This window comes from Dermacentor andersoni, unplaced genomic scaffold, assembly GCF_023375885.2.
Source record: "Dermacentor andersoni unplaced genomic scaffold, qqDerAnde1_hic_scaffold ctg00000067.1, whole genome shotgun sequence".
NCBI lineage: Eukaryota > Metazoa > Arthropoda > Arachnida > Ixodida > Ixodidae > Dermacentor > Dermacentor andersoni.
In genome coordinates this window covers 113,770-133,953 of record NW_027314779.1, presented here as the reverse complement: position 1 = coordinate 133,953, position 20,184 = coordinate 113,770, and the positions used below count along the sequence as shown (strand labels likewise).

The window sequence follows — 20,184 nt, the reverse complement described above, 5'->3', positions numbered from 1 at the left end:
CATTTTTACCCCCGAGGCCCTGTGACCTCTGTCAGGCTGGACAAGAACAGCACCGACCCTACTACCCCGATGTGACTTATGAACGATATAACAGATTTCAGCGAGCCGCAGAGACACATTATCCACATGACAATGAACTTTCTCGTCGCCCGCAGCAGCCTAGCATCCGTTTCGAGGAAGATGCTGTGAGCCGCGACCCTCCCGTGTGCTACAACTGCGGTTCCACAGGCCATATAGCTCGGTATTGTCGCCAAGGCCGTCAATCATGAAGGACACCATCGATGTTCTCACCACCCAGAACTTCATATGACTTGCGGACGACCGATTTGCTTCCAATGGACCACTTCTCACACGAGACCAGACGCAGCGATTCGCCAGCTTCTGAGCGGAGTTTGACGCCACCAAATAACCGTCCCCATCGCTCTCCGTCCCCTCGGCGCCGTTCTTCATCACCGCCGCCGGGAAACTAGCATCCGCGGCCAATGGAGGTGAGGTCGCCGGATGGTCTTTGCAAGAAATACCTCTGCCTGTTGTGATGCTCAAAATTGGCTGATGCTGTTGTGATGCTCAAGGTTGACGGAATACCGACCATGGGGTTAGTTGATACTGGGGCGACTGTGTCTGTGGTGAGCCTCGCTTTCAAAAACCCTCTAGGCCACAAAGTAATGTTTTCATGGAACGACGGTATTATCTTTCATGGAGTAGGCAGCGAGTGGCTTCATCCCCTTGGTGTTTGTGCTGTGAGCGTTTTGTTGGCTGGGAAAGTTTTTGTGTCGGAATTCCTTGTTCTTTCTCGTTGTTCGCATGATGTTATTCTTGGTATCAATTTTCTTTAACAGTGCGGCGCTTCCATGGACTGTGGTTGTGGCAAAATATCATTGAACAAGTTAATTATATCAGCAGATTCCGAACAAAGCTCGCGTGGCGAAGACAGGGTCACAGACACACTCAGTGTTCTTGATGAAGTGATTGCACCATCGTGGTGCCTGACGCCCGTTCGTGTTTCTGCAACTACTGTTGACGCTGATTGTGTTGACCTTGTAGTTAGGCCTCTCCGCATAAAGTGTTCTAAAAAAGTTATACTTGTGCCCTGCTCTGTCGTGTGCATGACGAAAGGAGTTGCTACATTGTGGGCGCTGAACTGTTCCGCCACGCCGGTTGTCCTTCCTCGCGGTATGAGTCGCTCTCTTCGATGAAGCCGCATGTAACTCAATAGCGGCACTAACTACGGACGTCTCTACAGCTTTCTCTCCTTGCAATAATGGCCGTTTTGAAGAGCTAATGCTTAGAATGATCAGCAAGGCTCTCGGTACATCGGAACGTCAAGCACTGGTACATGTCCTTGCCAGGCATGAGGCTGCATTTGACTTCACGCATGGAGATGCACCCCTTCATTTACCATCGTCCCACGCTCGTCCCAGTATAGATACCGGTTCAGCACACCCCATCTGCCAGAAGCCCTGGGGAGTGTCATCCTCCGAGCGAAAAGTTATTGCAGAGCAAGTCAAGGAGATGATGAACAAAGGTGTCGTTCAAGAGTCGTTTAGTCCATGGGCAGCCACAGTAATCCTGGTCCGAAAAAAAGATGGCTCCTGGAGATTCTGCGTGGATTACAGATGTCTAAACGCAGTGACAAAGAAGGATGTCTATCCACTACCGCGAATCGATGACGTCATTGATTGCTTACACTCTGCTTCTTACTTCTCAACACTTGATTTGCGATCGGGGTATTGGCAAATACCTATGGACCCTGCCGACAAGAAAAGACCGCTTTCGTGACTCCAGATAGCCTATTCGAATTTAACGTAACGCCTTTTGGCCTTTGCAATGCTCCTGCCACCTTTGAAAGATTCATGGACACAGTACTACGTGGTCTAAAGTGGGAGATATGCATGTGTTACCTCGATGATGTTGTAATCTTTGGCCGCAAGTTTGAAGAACATAACGAGCACCTCAGCCTCGTTCTCGACTGCATTGAGAAAGCTGGACTGGTTCTAAACTCAAAAAAGTGTCAGTTCGGCGAACGTCAAAACACTGGTCCTGGGACACTTAGTCAACAAGGATGGCGTGAGACCCGATCCTCATAAGATTGAAGCGGTGAGCTCCTTCAGGCCACCGCAATCAGAACGAGAACTTCGCTTATTCATTGGCCTATGTTCGCATTTTTGTCATTTCGTTCTCCGGTTTGCCGACATCGTTTATCCGTTGACAAGTATTTTGCGACAAAATGCATCCTTCAATTGGACACCAGAGTGTGACGCATCATTCTCTCAACTGAAGTTTATACTAACGTCAGCACCCCTCTTGCGTCACTTCGATCCATCTTGCCAGACTGAAGTTCACACTGATGCTAGTGGAATTGGGACAGGAGCGGTGCTTGTACAACGTCACAGTGGCGCAGAACATGTCGCATATGCCAGCCGTTGCCTGATCAAATCTGAATGCAATTATACGGTTACGGAACAGGAATGTCTGGCAGCTGTTTTCGCAATACAGAAGTTTGGGTGTTATCTTTATGGTAGACCATTCAAGATTATCACTGACCATCATTCTTTATGCTGGCTGATCAGTTTGCGTGGTCCCTCTGGTCGCCTCACACGTTGGGCGCTGCACCTCTAGGAATACGACTTTGTGGTGTCATACAAGAGTGGCCGTCGTCACGCTGACACAGACTGCCTCTCTCGGATTCCTCTTGGCCGTGCCTTTCGTATCTGTTACAATATGTTTCCAGACACATCCACATGTGGTATCAAGAAGTTCATAACTACGCGTTTTGCATGGTTTAGCCGTGATGCCACTACCCCGGTGATCATTGTTGGAGACATCAATGTGACCATTTCAATACCAGACACGAAATTGTTCACTCAATTTGTACCAGAAGATACTGGTTTGTGTGGTCATGTAGAGATGGTCATGTATAGACATAACTTTCACCAAGATTATGTTTAAGGTTGTAACTGAACGAATCAGTGTAGATCACAGTAACCATAAAGCTATACCATTACTAAGCTATAAAAATAAATGCATGTACCTTTGTCTAAGCCTGTGCGATGTGCTACAGCTTCGCCGGTCGTCCACCTTCACATGTTTGAATGGCTGCTCAATTTTTTTCTTGCCCGATTAAGCACAATGGGAACAAGATGCGCGGTCCGTTCTGCCTAGTTCACGCACTTGTCAGCAGAGCACGCTGCCTGTATGTGAACATTGATTCACAGTGGAGAAAAAGGACTAGGAAGCTCACCAGCAAGTGTGCGGCCTGTAGGGTGGGCAACACAACAACAAAGAACGTCAAGGAGAAAGTCAGAGAGACCGAAATAATCTCATGGCTGGCGAAAATGAAATTAGAAAAGAAGCAATTTATGATAACTCAAAGGGAAGCTCATTACATTTCGAAGCGAGATCGGGATGCCTTAGAACACGCACCTATAAAGCGAGTATAAGAAGGAAGAAGAAGCATGTGCTTGCTGTGGTAAAACTTGAGAAACTATGGAGCATGTTTTATTATAATGTGAAGACATCTACCCAGCGGTCGATTTAGGCACCACTGGCCTGCTTGAAGCCCTTGGGTTAATTTAGAGCAGTGGGAAAGTAAACACGTCCGCAATAGGGGGGGGGGGGGACGAGGGACGTAAAAAAGCACAGTTCGCAATAGGGGACCAGAAAATTTGGTTGTGGGAGTTCATAATGTTTTTTTTATTATTGTTTAACCTAGGTAGGACATTAGGCAATATGATAGCAAGAGCTTGGTGGCGCAACCCACCACCTCGTTCCAAAGGGAACGCTCATAACATCCATCCATCCATTTATCCAGTCTGCGCGCGTGCCAAACGTCATGGGGATGCCTATGGGGAGCCTGTAACAACTATGCGTTTCTTTGCACATCAGTCTACTTTAGTGGTTTTTATATTTTCTTTTTCTACTACCAGGTTTTGGCGGGGCGTTAGATATGCATATGCATGTTAGTTTGCAATGTCTCCATAGGAATTATACATAAATTCAGCTGTTTGTTTATGTGTACATATTTCTTCGGCTAGGCCACTGTGGAGTAATACACCCGTTTCATAGGGTAGAGCCACACATCATGATTATCATCATCACCTTGCCCCAAAACAAACGACGCTGCTTGTGCTCGCGCTGGCCATGACATGTTCTGCGAATTAAAAACTAAGTTCGCAAGTTGAATTTACGTTTGTAGCTAGATGATCTACATTGGAGGTAGGCAACACAAGACAAGATGTGGACAAGCAAACTCTCGACTAAGAAACGCGCCCAACTGTGACATCAAGCTCACTGTGAGGGTCAGGATACCGGACCAGGACTAATTTTTTCCTCAACTGCGAAGCCTTCTGAGAAATCCGTATGGGTTTCCTTTGTAGCTTCGTGCTACATTCAGGTGAATGACAATTTTTCCTTTTGTTATGCTTCTTCCACTTTGAGGGATTTTGGCCCCGCAGGGGTATCTGCGTCAGCAGGCGTTTGGTGACTTGCGACATCATGTACCCGAGACACGAGGGTTGGACGCTCCGGCGGTTAACCGTACGCGGATTAGCCATGCCTGGGGTTTGAAGAGGGGATCCTGGCTTTGAGCCAACGCTGTGTGTTTGGACCCTCATGGCTCTTCGGCGGAGACAACGCACCCTTCTTGGTCTTGGCTTCACGTAGAGAGCACTCCCGAACTGACCCATCCGGGAGAAATCGGTACTTGGCTTTCCCTGTCCTCCTCTCTAGTATTCGTGTTTCTCTCACTTTCAATCTTTCCTGTCTTCTCCTCTCTTCTACATTATTTCCGAACTTCTTGGCAGCAAGGGTTAACCCTGTTTGAATAGCTAACCTAGGTTATGTCATATTTGGTTATGTGTATTGGACCTGTGTTTACACGCCCTACAGCGTCCTCTTGTAGGGCTCCACGGTGGGTGGCTGGTGCTGCTGCCAAAAACTACACATTTGTCTCTGGCTAGTTCCTTCCTCCACTCCCTGATAGCCGTCAGAAAAAAAGACGTATCGATGAAGTCTTCCAGTTTTTTGGTCGCCAAAATAATATTTTCCTCGTTTCCATGTCATTTATTATGAAAAACAAGACAAACCACTGCGAGCATTTTCACCATTCATTGTTTCGAAGTCTCTTACCGAAGTGTTTTAGTACAGGTCATAAAGCATCAAGGGTGGAAAGCAGTGATCTATTGGAGCTCTGTGGCCAGAAACAGTATGAGAACCTGCCCAATCTAGGGTCATTTGGGGATGGCCAAATAACAGTAACTCCGCATTGTACTATGAATACCACCCGTGGCATCGTGTGAGATCACGATCTGTTGGAGCTGACTGAATCTGCACTCCTGGAGGGCTTCACTTAACAGAACGTCATCAACGTTAAACGAATTAAGATGAAGCGTGACAGTAAGGAAAACCAGACCAAGCACCTGATACTTTTCGCTCAAGTATACTGCCCGAGTCCATTGAAGCCGGATACAACAAGCTTCACGTCAGGCCATGCTTACCAAATCACCTCCAATGTTTCAGATGCCAGCGTTTTGGCCACAGTTCACAGAGCTGCCGAGGCCACCAAACGTCTGCGAAATGCAGTGCTCACGAACACACCTCTGAATCTTGTGAAAACTCTTTCCACTGTGTAAACTGGGCCGGGTAGCCGGCCGCATACTCACGATCGTGCCCATCCTGGTAAAAAGAAAATGAAATAATGACAATTAAAGTAAGGTAAATATAACATTCAAGAAGTCACACAGGTGCGTATACTACATGTCCAAGAACATGTTCGCCGATGTGACGCCTCAGGGGGCAGCGCCACCACAGCTTCCGGCGGCTGTTCTGCCCACATGCAATGAGCCGGCCGTGACACCATCTGACCCCTTGGCTGCTGCAGCCAGCGCTGCTCCACCATCCAAAAGAGAGGACCATAAACTTGTGGGTTAAAGGTCCCCAAGGTCTTGTCTGCCGAGGCGAGGCCTTCAGGATGTAGGAACCTCTCGAAAGAGCAGGTTTCCAGCTGCCCTGAAGAGGCAATGGACACATATTCTAGCCAGATGGCGCAGCAAGCACCTAAGGAGCGGCGGGAATCTCGACCTCTCTAAAAAAGAGAAACTCCGCATCACAGAACCCAAAAAGGGCTCTGTAGGTTTAGTCTGCTTTCACATATTAGACACACAGCACCATCCTCTTTTACAAAATGGATGCACAGATAAAGTTGTGGCATGTCTGGGTACTTCTACGCACTCTAGACGATGTTAAAGAACTTCTTCATGAACAAAGTCGAAAACTGGTTTGTGTCCAACAAACACAATTGAACTCTACACACAAGAACTTTTTTACACAATATATCATTTCTTGGAAAGACCTCGACGAGGATGACGTCTCATCCGGCAGTGTAGCCATAGTAGTCAAGAGCGTTGCTTGCAGACACTAGCCCATTTAGACAAGCCTTGAGCCAATGTCAGTGCCAATGTCAATGTCATATATATATATATAGTCGAACCCATTTATAACGATACCGGTTTTAACAATACATCGGTTATCACAATAAGAAGCTACGGCACCGCCGACTTTTGTTGTTTTCTATCGTGCAATAACCCGCTTACTACAATACCCCGACGCTGCATTATTGGTTATAACGATGAAGTCTGGCTGCTGGGTGTCCGAACCGAAAGCTAGTAAAATGCGAAATCCTTTAAAAGAAAAAGAAAAGAAAACGAGAAATTGAGCCACTGCACGATGGGCTGCTTTTCCAACAGCCGCCGCGTGCTCAATTTCTAGCCATCTCCACGCGGCTCTCTTCCGTCGCCCTTCCCTCTCTCTGGACAAGAATGGGCTGCGCCCATAGCTCTACACCGCCCCACCCTCTAAAACACAAATGGACTGCGCCGCAAGCAGATTGCTTGCATGTTGATCACTGGCTCCTCATTGAGTGCAGTTCTGCGAACAGATTAATCGCTTGCGTTCGTTTTTGTTGCTTATGTCGAAGTCGTTCCTGGCCACGTGGTTTCTCAACTTTGCTTTACTCGCCACCGAAACGAAACATGGCTGACGCACCCACTGATCATTGGCAATGCATGCCGTTGCCGGTAAAAGAAAGTGCACGCCTATAGATTTGGAAACTAAGTGTTTCTAACCAATGAGACTATCGTCGCGAACATACTTGCGTCGGATAGCGACGGCAGTGATGACGCAGTAGGGCAGGCTGCCTCAATGTTGTCCTCACAGGAGGCCCGGCATAATTCAGTCCCTCCGGGCCTTCGTTTTCGTGAGGAACCTTCCGCTGCACTACGTGGAGTACTCGGATGCCTTGGAGAAGGATCTCGGCAAGCTTCACGTAAAGCATGCTTGGCTGACAGACATCGGCTTTTCTCGTGCAAGCCACTGACAAGTGCTTGGTGAGATGCTTGTGGCGATCTCTCCTTAACGTTTCTTCTGGATTTCTCAAACTGGCAGGCTGTCGCTGCAGTCTTCTCGCAATATTAAAAAGGCCCCTTTTGTGGCCACCAAAGCGATGCCTTGGCAGTGCGCGCATATCGCTTGCCACTCGTGACACCTCTTTGCAGTTGTTATAGCAGCGCCATTCTTTAATGCCGACAGCCGCGGCTTGTTACATGCGATAGGAGCGCCCTGGAAACAGTTAAACGAGTGAACACAATCAGCAGCCGGGTTGGAGGAAGGTGGTGCGGAGGGGCACTGGCCTCTCTGCTTATATATTTTTCGCATATTGGCTCTGCCATCCCCCTATTTTGATTTTTTCATGCAGCCCGGTTATAACAATTATCGGTTATAACAATGAAATTTTTGTGCCACTTCAATATTGCTATAGATTGGACTGTGTATGTATGTATGTATGTATGTATGTATACACACACATACAGGGTGTCGCACATAACTTGAGCCGAGAACTTAAAAATGAAAGGCGAGTTGGAAGCAAATCAATTGAACCAAACGAATACTATTCACAATAGCCTCCAACTCAGACACTCTTTTGTTTTCCCCATAGCTCACTAATAATAATTAAATTTAATTACCCGATATTATAATTCTTGGCTGAGGACCTGAAGCATGATACGCAGATTTGTAGAGCACCTTTAGAAACCTCCGATCGATTTGTTTCCTTTACGATACGTCTCACGTAGTCGTTTCTTCCGGGTTGTAAAGAAAGCCCGCGAAATGCGAAAAAGCCAAGTCATGGAGCGTTTGCGCAGTGGTATCGTGCTGCTCTCAATCATGCTTTCGGTGAACAAGGTTGGCTACATCATGCCTGGCGACGAGGAAGCGGCAGTGCGTTCTTCATCTCATCGGCTGCGCTTGGCCAGCAGCGTGCATTTTCGCTCATCCGGAACGCACGCTTGAGAGCAGCACGATACCACTGCGCAAGCGCTACGTCACTTGGCTATTTTCTTATTTCATTGGCTTTCTTTGCAACTTGGAAAAAATGACTACGTGAGACGTATCATAAAGGAAACAACTCGATTGGTCGTTTCTGAAGGTGCTCTACTAATCTGTGGATCATACTTGCGGTCCTCAGCCAGTAATTAAAAAGTTGGGTAATTTAACTTAATTAGTGAGTTACAAGGAAAAAAATGCCTCAGTTACTATTGGCTTCTGCAAACGGTATGCGTTCGGTTCAATTTGCTTCCGATGTGCCTTTCATTTTTAAATTCTTGGCTCAAGTTATGTGGGACATCCTGTGCACACACACGCGCACGAACGCACACAAACACACACACGCACACACACCGCCCAGCTATCACCTCATAAAAACAGATTTATATAACCTTGTAGATCACCTGCCGGAACACTACTAGTATGTTTAGCTAGGACAGTTACTCACAGGGCACCCTGATCATGAGAAGGAAATTTACAGATGAACAAAACTGAGTTGGAGCACATACGGCTGACTGGAAGCTTATGAATATCATTGAAAAGAAAGGTGTACAATCAGTGCATTCTAATGGTACTAACATAGGGGGAAGAAACTTGGTGACTGACAAAGGAGCTTGAGAACAAGTTAATGTCCTGGTGAAGATTGATGGAAAAAAAACGTCAGGCATAACTTAAGAGATCAGAAGAGAGCGGTTTGGATCAGAGAGCAAACAGGCATAGCCGATATTCTAATTGACATTGGGAGAAAAAATGGATCAGGACAGGTCATGTAATGCATAGGTTAGATAACAGGTAGACCATCAGGATTACAGCATGGTTGCCAAGAGAAGGGAAGTGCAGTCAAGCACGGCAGAAGACCAGGTGGGGTGGCGAAATTAGGAAATTCGCAGGCACTAGTTGGAATCTGTTGGTGCAGGACAGGGGTAATTAGAGATCGCAGGGCGAGGTCTTCGTCCTGTAGTCGACACAAAATAGGCTGATGATGTTGATGATCATTAATATTGTTACGTGTGGAAATACACAGATGAAAGAGGCTATATACAGGCTATTTACACTTGAATCAGACCGCCAGGTCGACGCTCGCGCCAAGGGCACAGACCCACTTCATCGTCGTTCTCGCGGCGGCTCGTCCGTCAAGCATCGCTCGATGATATCGTAATGCTACCCCCCGGCGGCAAAAGCGCCGTCACGGTGCTGGTAATCATCCAAGGCGCGGGGAGAGTTGTAGGGTTTGAGTCGGGCGACGTGGACAATGTCACTGGTTGCCACAGTGGAGGACGTAGTGGGCGTGGCTAGAACGATTTCGTAGGTGACATCGGTCACTTGGCGAAGCATGCAATATGGGCCTGTGTAGCAGGAAAGCAGTTTTTTACAAAGGCCAACCTTAGGCGATGGTGACCAGAGCACTTGACGCCAGAGCAATTGACGCAGAGCACCATGAATCAAAATGATATCATTCAGGAGGAAGCCCGCAACATCAGTTGCACAACTGGTCGGAAGAGCGCGGGTTACGGCGTAGCGGGTCGCGTAGTCCGCCGCAACTGCAACCCACTTGTTTCCTGATGTAGATTCCGAAACTGGGCCGAGAATATCTAAGCCGACACGATGGAAGGGCTCGGCAGGGATGTTGAGCGGCTGCAGGTAACCAGCGGGGAGCTGGGAAGGCTTCTTGCGTCGTTGGCAAAGTTCACAAGTGGCGACGTAACGTCGTACGGAATGGGCAAGGCCCGACCAGAAAAAACGGCGACGTACACGGTCATAGGTTCGAGACACGCCGAGGTGTCCTGCCGTTGGTGAATCGTGAAGCTCTTCTAGAACGGTTGAGCGGAGGTGTTTAGGTATGACAAGTAGGAACTCAGAGCCGTCTTATTGAAGGTTACGATGGTACAGAGTACCGTCGCAAAGGACGAAGAGGCGTAGAGTGGCTTCGGCCGGAGAGTGTTCAAAACGGTCGATGAGTGCTCTGATATAGGCTTCATGACGTTGCTCGTCGGCGAAATGAAGCAGCTGCGACACAGAGAATACGCAAGCAGCACTGGTACTATTGGAGGAGTCAGGGTCGTCAACAGGGTAACGCAACAAGCTGTCAGCGTCTTAGTGCAGGCGGCCAGACTTGTAGACCACGGAATATGAAAATTCTTGTAGCCTCAAAGCCCATCGACCAAGCCGGCCTGTAGGATCTTTTAGCGATGAGAGCCAGCAGAGAGAATGATGGTCAGTGACTACGGAAAAAGGGCGACCATAACGGTAAGGACGGAACTTCGCAACCGCCCAGACTACCGCAAGGCATTCTAGTTTCGTAATGTAATAGTTGCGCTCCGATGGTGTGAGGAGGCGGCTCGCATAAGCAATAACGCGATCCTAGCCATGCTGACGCTGGGCTAAGACGGCACCTACGCCATGACCGCTGGCATTTGTACGCAATTCTGTAGGGGCATCAGGGTCAAAGTGGGCGAGAATGGGTGGTGACGAGAGAAGAGTGACGAGACGAGAGAAGGCGGCGGCTTCTGCAGTACCCCACGAGAATTGTACGCCTTTCTTCAACAGATTAGTGAGAAGTCTAGCAATAGCTGCAACATCTTGAACAAAACGACGAAAGTACGAGCATAGCCCTACAAAACTTCAAACGTCTGCGGCTGTCTTCGGAAGCGGAAAGTCTCGGACAGCGCGAGTTTTGTCGGGATCAGGCTGTACTCCGGAAGCGTCAACGAGGTGGCCCAGAACAGTAATTTGGCGGCGGCCGAAACGACATTTGGACGAGTTAAGTTGCAGCTTTGCCTTTTGAAATACATCAAGTATAGCTGTTAGACGCTCAAGGTGAGTGTCGAACGTGGGCGAGAAGACGATGACGTCGTCGAGGTAGCAGAAACATGTGGACCATTTGAAACCTCGCAGCAAGGAGTCCATCATACACTCAAATGTGGCAGGGGCGTTGCATAATCCAAACGGCATTACTTTAAATTGGTATAGGCCATCAGGTGTGATGAACGCGGTTTTTCCTCTGTCCATATCGTCAACAGCAATCCGCCAGTATCCAGAACGAACATCAATAGAAGAGAAATAGCTGGAACCGTGGAGGCAGTCAAGGGCGCCGTCTATACGTGGGAGTGGGTAGACGTCCTTCTTAGTAATGTTGTTCAGATGACAGTAGTCTACACAGAAGCGCCACGTGCCATCCTTTTTCTTAACCAACACTACAGGTGACGCCCAGGGACTCGAAGAAGACTCAATGTGATGTTTTTGTCTAGCATTTTGTTCACTTCACTTTGAATTACTCGGTGTTCCGATGCAGAAACTCAATACGGTCGTCGTTGAATAGGAGTAGCATCGCCAGTAAGAATCCGATGCTTGACCGCGAGCATCTGGCCTAAAGGGCGATCGTTGAAGTCGAAAATATCTCTGTAGGACGATAATACTTGGTAAAGGTCTTCAGCCTGCGCAGAAGACAGGTCCGTCGGAACCATTTTCTGTATCTTGGGATCGGCGGCCGAGGCTGGCACGATGGGCCTGCTAAGCTCGCAAGAAGCATCGGTCGATAAAGTTGCTACGTGATGGTCGCCGAGACAATCAACATTAGCAAGGCAAATACCTCGCGGTAGAATTTGCTTTGCCAATCGGAAGGTAAAGATAGGCATGAAAGTGCGGTTCGCTGTAGTAGTAAGTATACTGTGAGGCACAGTAACGTCATACTGCAGTGGAATGTCGGGCAGAAGAGTGACGAGGTACTTGCCATCAGGAACTGGTGAGGAGGACAAGAGTTCAACATAGGCTATTGATTTTGACGGCAGGCGAATAAAGCCGGTGGGGCGTAGGCGGCACTGGGGTGCGTCAGAAAGTTTTGCGAGAATCGACAACTCAAGGCGAAGGGTACTGGCAGAGCAGTCAATAAGAGGAGAATGCGCAGAGAGAAAATCGAGGCCGAGAATGAGGTCGTGGGGGCAATGAGCAATCACGGTGAAGAGGACAGGAGTGTGGCGGCCGGCGATGCTATGCTAACACGTGCCGTACACATGCCTGTGATAGGCACAGTACTGCCATCCGCAACGCGGACGCGTGCCGATGCTGGGGTGAGGAGCTTGTTCAGTCGTCGTCGGAAGGCAGCACTCATAACAGAAAGATGTGCACCTGTATCAATGAGTGCCGTGACAGGATAGCCATCAACATCAACATCAAGAAGGTTTTGGTTCGTGTGTAACGTGAGCAGAGGATTTGAGGGCTGGGTGGACAACGCAGCCTCACCTCCAGAAGCTGCAGTGCCTAGCTTTCCGGCTGGATCCGGGAGGCGATAGGCAACGGAGAGAAGAGACGGGGTTGGGGTGAACGAGACTGATGGCAGCGAGGTGAAGGCGAGCAACTGTACCGAAGGTTCGGGGCAGGAGCATCAGCGGCAATGGGTTCATGGCAGGTGGCATAGGGAACAGAAGGTCCAAAGGGGCGGGAATGAGTGGCAGTGTATGTCCGAGGAGGTGGTGGCCATCGGTTGCGGCAGTGACGAGCGACGTGGCCGATGCAACAGCAGTGCAAGCAGATCGGCCTGTCATCAGGGGTACGCCATTCGGACGGGTTGCAGCGAGATGTGGCAGAAAAGGAGTGCCGGGGACGAGGAGGGCTGCTAGAGAACTGGGGAACCGTGGGTGGAGACGAACACACGGAGTTGAGACCCATGTTCTCAAATTCCTGTCTGACTACGGCCTCAATCATCACAATCATGGTTGCTGGTGGATCGGGAGGCGTCGCGGAGAAAGCTGGGAAACAGGCGGCCTCAACCTCATGGCCAACAATACGGGTTACGTCGTCACAGGGGGTGGTCTGACGCGGTCGACCCTCACATGTCGACGTAGCAGCATTGTTTGGTAGCCGCGTGATGTGATGTGCAATATGGCGGCTCTTAGCTTGTTCAAGGCGACGGCATTTTTTGATGATGGCGTCGATAGTCAAGACGTGGCCGAAAACAAGCAAATTGACAGCATCGTCGGCGATTCCTTTTAGCACATGCGACACTTTATCTGCTTCAGACATAGTATAGTCCGCTTTGCGGCAGGGAGCCAAGATGTCGAGGATGTATGGAACGTACGGCTCTGTAGATGTCTGAACACAAGACGCAAGAGCCTTTCTCGCGGCAGCCTTGCGCCCAATGGGGTCGCCGAACAGTTCCCTGAGCTTTTCTTTGAAGCTGTCCCAACTGTTTATCTCGTCGTCATGCGTTTGGTGCCACACGCGTGGGGTGCCGCAGAGATAAAAGATGACATTGGCGAGCATGATCGCTGGGTCCCACCTGTTATTAGCACTGGCTTGTTCGTAGAGCTTGATCCATTTGTCAACGTCCTCTCCCTCCAGGCCAGAGAACACATCAGGGTCGCGATGATGGGCAACCGTGATGATTGGAGCAGTCAGACAAGCCGAAGCCGTTGCAGAGGCGGTCTGGTCACCGGAAGGCATGGTGACAAGCTTGATGTACCGATCACTCTGGAGTTCCGTGTTGAGGATGGGGATCGCTGACCTCCACCAGAATGTTACGTGTGGAAATACACAGATGAAAGAGGCTATATACAGGCTATTTACACTTGAGCCAGACCACCAGGCCGACACTCGCTCGTGCCAAGGGCACAGACCCACTTCATCGTCGTTCTCGCGACTGCTCGTCCCTCGAGCATCGCTCGAAGATATCGTAATATAATTGAAAAACATAGAACATTATGTTCAACTGGTATGAACAGCAATTCTAAGGTTCTTATTAATGCTAAAGTATGCAGCTCCGAAATTCTCTCTCTTGAAACTAGCTGTCTTCTGGATGGTTGGAATGGAGGAAGAGCTATTCCTTTTTTTTCTAGTTTTGTGGAAAGCATTCTCGTCAATGTCATATTAATTTTTGAAGTTTATAGATTGCGAGTGTACCATGCAGAATCATGGAACTTGCTATTTATTGTCATACAGCTGACTCCCTAGAAGATTACGCATTTTTTTTTAGAAGGCTTAGCACCGTTCACGAAAAACATTATCGTGGGAAACGTACAGTGGTGTACCAACGATTATTCGACCAGGGGGGAGGGAGGTTGGCAAACGTGCGATCTGCTTCTCTCTCTCTCTCTCGCTCTATATATATATATATATATATATATATATATATCTATACACACACACAGAGTAACTTGAGCGAAACATTAAATATGCAAATGCCACATAGCAGGAGAGAAGCAAGGTAATGTTGTTTGCCGTCGCTAGGATATAGATTACTTTTGCATTCTGCCTAACTACATAATTAGTGCTAATTTATTAATCAACTTCTCAAATATTATGCTTCGATGAAGTGTGTCAATGATTATTGCACACCAACACTGAAAACTCCCGATACAGCTTACTGTTGCTCAATAGGTGCGATTAAACGTGCTTTCCCGAGCATGAAAGAAGCCCGCGAATGCACACAAAGCGCCTCGAGCAGGCAGATGAGTGGCAATTCTGCTTGTATTCACAGGCTTCTTTCGCACTCGCAAAACCACTTTTATGTAGCACGTATTGAGCAATAGAATGCTGTACCGGGAGTTTCTCATGTCGCTCTTCAATTTTCTCACGGACACTTTTCATCTAATTATAATATTTGAGAAGTTGAGTAAACAAGTAAGATTAATCTAATTAGAAGGAACAAAAAAAATAATCTGCATATCTGCAAATGATGGCAAACAACCTTGCCTTCTTCTGTCCCGCTAAGTAGCATTTGCATATTTTTAATGCTTTGCTCAAGTTAAGTGAAACACCATATATGTATTGAATTACTAGTACAATAAGTGAAAAAGCCTGAAAATGCATTTGCCTTTTATTTTTCAATTTAACTGAAGAAATATAGATAGTTATCGATCACACATGATGAACCATGGAGGCCCGAAAAAGTATTCGAATTTGCATTTATGTTTTCAACACTACACAATATTGTACATATGATACAGGGCCAAAAACCAGTGAGTGCCGAGAGGTCTCTGATCTCGCCCAGTAGCAGCACTGCAGCGTACATAAAAAAAAAAAAAAATATTGTTATAGACAATTTTGCTAAATAGACAAAGAATTGTACTTGATGTTTCAGTCTACATACAGCACAAATATATCGCTAGTTAAGGTAATAGTGTGGTCAAGATTATACACAACGAAGTATAATTAACATATATGGCTTGATATATTCACAAGAACAAGAAAGACGGCGGATGTATGGGACCTTGGAGAAGTAGAACGAAATTTCCAGGGAAGCTGTTCCTTTCAAACAATTTCAATGAAAGTTGCCGTTTCCTGTAATTATATCATATAGCTTAAAAAGTTACGCCTATGTGTCTGTTCCATTTGAAACCTTGCCCACTATAGTGCTATGGAGCACTCTTTTTTTATTTTTTTAAACAGACAGTAATTCATTAACATAGATGTTACTTCACCATTACATTTGCCATGGTGTGCTTTCCTCCTTACTCCCTCGTCCCATTCCCAGGCCCACACAAGTTTCTCGAGATCTGATACTGGTTGCGTTTACAGTTCTCCCGGAGCGGCAGGATAAAATCTGTTTTGTTTAGTAAGACTCATTCATAAAACTCCGGATCACTTGCTTGCATAATTTACCACAAATATCAAAATTAGCCGCCTGTCTTTAAAGTTTACTTACATAGTGTCGATACCGCACCCTTTGATTTTGCCAAATATAAGTAATGAGTCTTATTTGGTTCAGCGAGGACATCGCATAAAGCAACTGGGAATGCCTTAGGACGCATGAAAAATAGGGGGCAAGAAACAACGGCTCAGTCATTATCTCCAACGCTTGTAGCTAGACCAGGAACTTAAACATTTTTATCGTACATGGCAGTTACTATGACCCCCCTGCCCTTTCCACGAAATATTAACCTGTTGTAACCAACAGCTATGTCGGAGTAGTGGGAAGCATAACAGAAAGTGGCCATATTACACGTTCTCAAACTTGAATAGAGATTTTTTTTTTTAAAGACGTTTGATCCAACCTCGTATAACTTCGCGCAGCAAACGACTAACTTTTGCTAAGTTTTGTCTTTGTTGCAGTTATAATTCTATCAGGGCTGTGGTTTCAATTCTGCCTCGCACATTACACAGGCTTATATCGTAACACATTAGAGTGCTTGCATACATAATTTAGGGCAAAAGTCCCAATTACCCATCTACATATTGATCTTTCCCTGCGCATCAAACATTACCTGGTCCTAAGAGTCACAAGCTATAAAGAAACTGCTTCCTTTAGTTCAGTGGGGACACAGGCGAACCCAAAATATCACGCATGAAATAGTAAAAAAAAAAAGAAAGAATGAAAGAAATGAGGATTCAATAATTATTCGTAACACTAGTAAATAGGGCAGACTCGCTAAAACTTCGCAACGCATTGTACTTAAAATGCTGCCTATTCCGTCAAAATATAAAATATCTGAAACGCAGAGTTCCCTTGGGACATTGGAAAACCTAGCTAATTACAACAATGTGATACTTTCAAATACTTGCTTACAGTTTTTCTTTAAGTGGTATTTGATCAACACACATTTACCATCGCACATAAACTTGGCATTTTGTTTCCGCTACGTTCGCAAAATTTCAGCTCAGTTGTAGTTGTAACCACGACGGCATAGCCGTCTATACTATAAAAAAAGGTGAAATTAACCCACTCGTTTAGAACATTGCCTACATATTGCCCATACTATGCCCCTAATTTCCCCCAGATATAAACAAAACACCTTGTTTTGCTCACCAAGGACATAGCAGAAACAAGCTATGCATCTCATATTTATTTATTTATTTATTTATTTATTCTGGTACCTTACGGACTCCAAGTGGACTATTATGTGAGTGGCGTTACAAATTTGGGTGCGAACAGAAGCAGCTCGGACATTCTTATTTGAATGTCGCTATGAAATAGTAAATAAATAAACTGGGAAATGTATTGAAATGGAAACATTTCAGAACAAAATGCTGCATAATTTTTCTTTGGACTTAACGGGGTCAGAGATGTCAACAATGTTGTCCGGAAGACCATTCCAATGCATGATTGCATATGACAGTGCTGATCACTTGAAGGCAGTGGTTTTTGCTGAAAGTTGTTTCAAGGTGAAGTAACTATGTGATTGGCACGACGTGCGATGCGGTTGCCTAGGAGATATACTAAATGTATAATGGCTATAGACAAGTTTATGGAAGAGGCATATAAGCGCGATTGTTCTGCGAGATCCTAAGGACTGAAGGGACAAGGACTAATGTTAGTTATGCTGGAATTCCAGCTGTATCCTCGCGCAATAAAACGAGCCGCACAATTTTGTACGCATTCTAGGGAATTAGTTAGGTATTCTTGATGTGGTGACCAAATGGAAATTGCATTTTCAAGTTGAGGGCGAACAAATATTTGATAGCTGAGTTGTTGAGTCGAACTGGGCATGCCTGTGAGGCGGCGCTTTAAATAACCTAATGTGCAGTTACAGGGTGTCTACCAACCGGGAAAACCGGGAATTCTCAGGGAATTTGAACAGTCTGGAAAAACTCAGGGAAAACTCAGGGAATTTGTGCTTCTATCAGGGAAAATTAGCTGTAACTTTATTGAAAGGGAACGAAAGTCGTGTTAATGCTGGCTCCAGTAACAGAGGAATCTCAACGAATCGTCATTGACTCCGTGTCATCGGCAGGATGTATTGCCAGAGTAGTTAACGACCGATTTTCTAGACGCCCGATTTTTCGGACATGCCCGATAATTTGCACGGTTTTGCGGCACCACCACGTACTCCATATAGTCAATGTATATTGCCCTGACTGCAGGTCTGAAATGGCATTAATCAAAGCCGCCACCGCCGCTATTTTGATTATCTCGCCACCTCGAACCGGCACTCTCGCAGGCATATCCGCTGGCAGCCGTAATCACCACCGCGGCAACGTTAGGCCTAGCTGCTTCTATGTTCGCTATTAAGCTTCTTGCCGTGCGGTGCCGTGTTTTTCATTGAAAGAATTCGCCGCTATCACCATTGGCACCGACTCCGCCTTTGTAATCCTCGCGATTGGCTTTGAAGCTCGCAGAGCACAGCGCGTTGCGTAATGCCAGTCTCCGAAAGTTAGCTTCGCTTCAGTACAATTGTGTTAGGCGGTGAAGCACAACAAGCGTGGGAAGGGGGCAACTGTCACGGGACACAGTATGTATTCCTTAATTACACATGCGTGCACCCCGTATCCTGTCACAGTACAAGCCCTGATATGCCTAATAAGCGTACTGGCAGGCCTTCAGAGCTTTTTCAGACGTGCCTGTGGTAATTTTATCCCTTAAAGGCAGTTAAAGACATGCATTAATGTTTTTCAGACTGCCCGTTTTTTCTTTTCAATTTTTTTTTGCGGCCCCTCGGAAGTCCCAAAAATCAAATGTTTACTGTACAACTGACCAAGAGGATGCTTCAGATGATCCATGTGGTGAAAGCGTGTTAGAAGGAGGATGAGAACAGAAAGGACCGACGCACTGAGGAATTAACGGGAAAGGAAGGGTGCCGCCGCCTTTTTGAAGGAGCTTGAGCTAAAAAAAACTAAGTGTTGGCTGACGCTGAGACACAGGTGTCCCTTATCCAAACCAAAATAAATTGTTTAAGCAGTGAAACCCAACACTGAGATGTTGTGTACGGGCTGAGAGTATGTCAGGACAGTTGAGGTTGACTTCCCAGCTGCTGAGAGAGAACCTTAGTTGTGACAAAGTTCAGGACCTCATACAGATGAGCTTGCTATCAGTTGATAGAAATAGCTGATATTAAAAAAATATTTACTTATGCATGCATTTCCTTTTCATTCGTATTTGAAAATGTTCGACTCAATTTGGAATGGGCTTTACCATTTCTTTCGCTGTGCATTTTACTAACACCTTCCTTCTGTTTTCTGTTTAAATAAAATAGATATTACTCCTTACTATTCAAACTGGATTAAGTCATTTTTTTGTTTCAGCATGCTTACTAGAGAGTGACAGCATCGGGCAACGTGGTGTCAGCCTGTCTTGACATAAAACAAAGTTCTGGCTCATTCAGGGAATTTCGCAAAGGTGCTCAGGGAAAACCTGGAAAACTCAGGGAATTTGAAAATGTCAACTTGGTAGACACCCTGAGGGAAAACTCAGGGACTTTGGGTCTCTATCAGGGAAAATTAGCGGCAATCTTACTGAAAGGGTCGAAAGTCGCAGTAATGCTGGCTCGAGTAACAGACAGGAATCGTAATGAATCGTCTTTGACGCCCTCTCGTCGGCTGGAGGAGTTGCCAATGTACAGTCAACGACCGACTTTCCGGATTCCCGATAATTTGGACGGCTTCGCGGCACCGTCACGTACCCCATAGAATCAACGTATCAGAACGTGTGAAATTTCCGACGCAAGAACTCCTCGCCGTCCGATTTGCCGGACGTTTTGCCATGACCGCAGGTCCGAAACGGCGATAATCAAAGGCACCACGGCTGCCATTTTGATTACTTCGCCACCTCGAACCGGCACTCTCGCACGCAGATCCGCTGGCAGCCGTTGCCACCACTGCGGCAACGCTAGGCCTAGCTGCTTCGACATTCGCTATGAAGCTTCTTGCCGTTGGGTGCCGAGTTTTTTATTGAAAGAATTAGCTGATGTCAGCAATGACATGGACTCCGCCTGTGTGTCCTCGCGATTGACTTAGTAAATGCCGGTTCCTGAAAGTCAGCTTCGCCTCTGTACAGAAATGTTACTTGGTGAAGCATACATAAAAGTATTGCAGTGAAGCATAACAAGCGTGGGAAGGGGCTATTGCCACGGAACACAGTATGTATTCCTTAATTATGCA

The 20,184-nt window shown here is 46.7% G+C and overlaps 1 protein-coding gene and 1 long non-coding RNA gene across 2 annotated transcripts in view; one reads left to right on the top strand and one right to left on the bottom strand.

The window, feature by feature from the left end:
* Window positions 1–20,184, top strand: part of LOC126524113 (uncharacterized) — a 177,095-nt gene that overhangs the window by 45,348 nt on the left and 111,563 nt on the right. The window lies entirely within an intron of this gene.
* The window catches only part of LOC129382724 (uncharacterized), a 108,262-nt gene continuing 93,129 nt past the window's right edge, over window positions 5,052–20,184 (bottom strand). Inside the window, exon 4 of the mRNA XM_072285827.1 lies at window positions 5,052–6,006. Coding sequence (XP_072141928.1) covers window positions 5,734–6,006 — 273 coding nt within the window. The 3' untranslated portion in view covers window positions 5,052–5,733. The remainder of the gene's footprint in view (window positions 6,007–20,184) is intronic.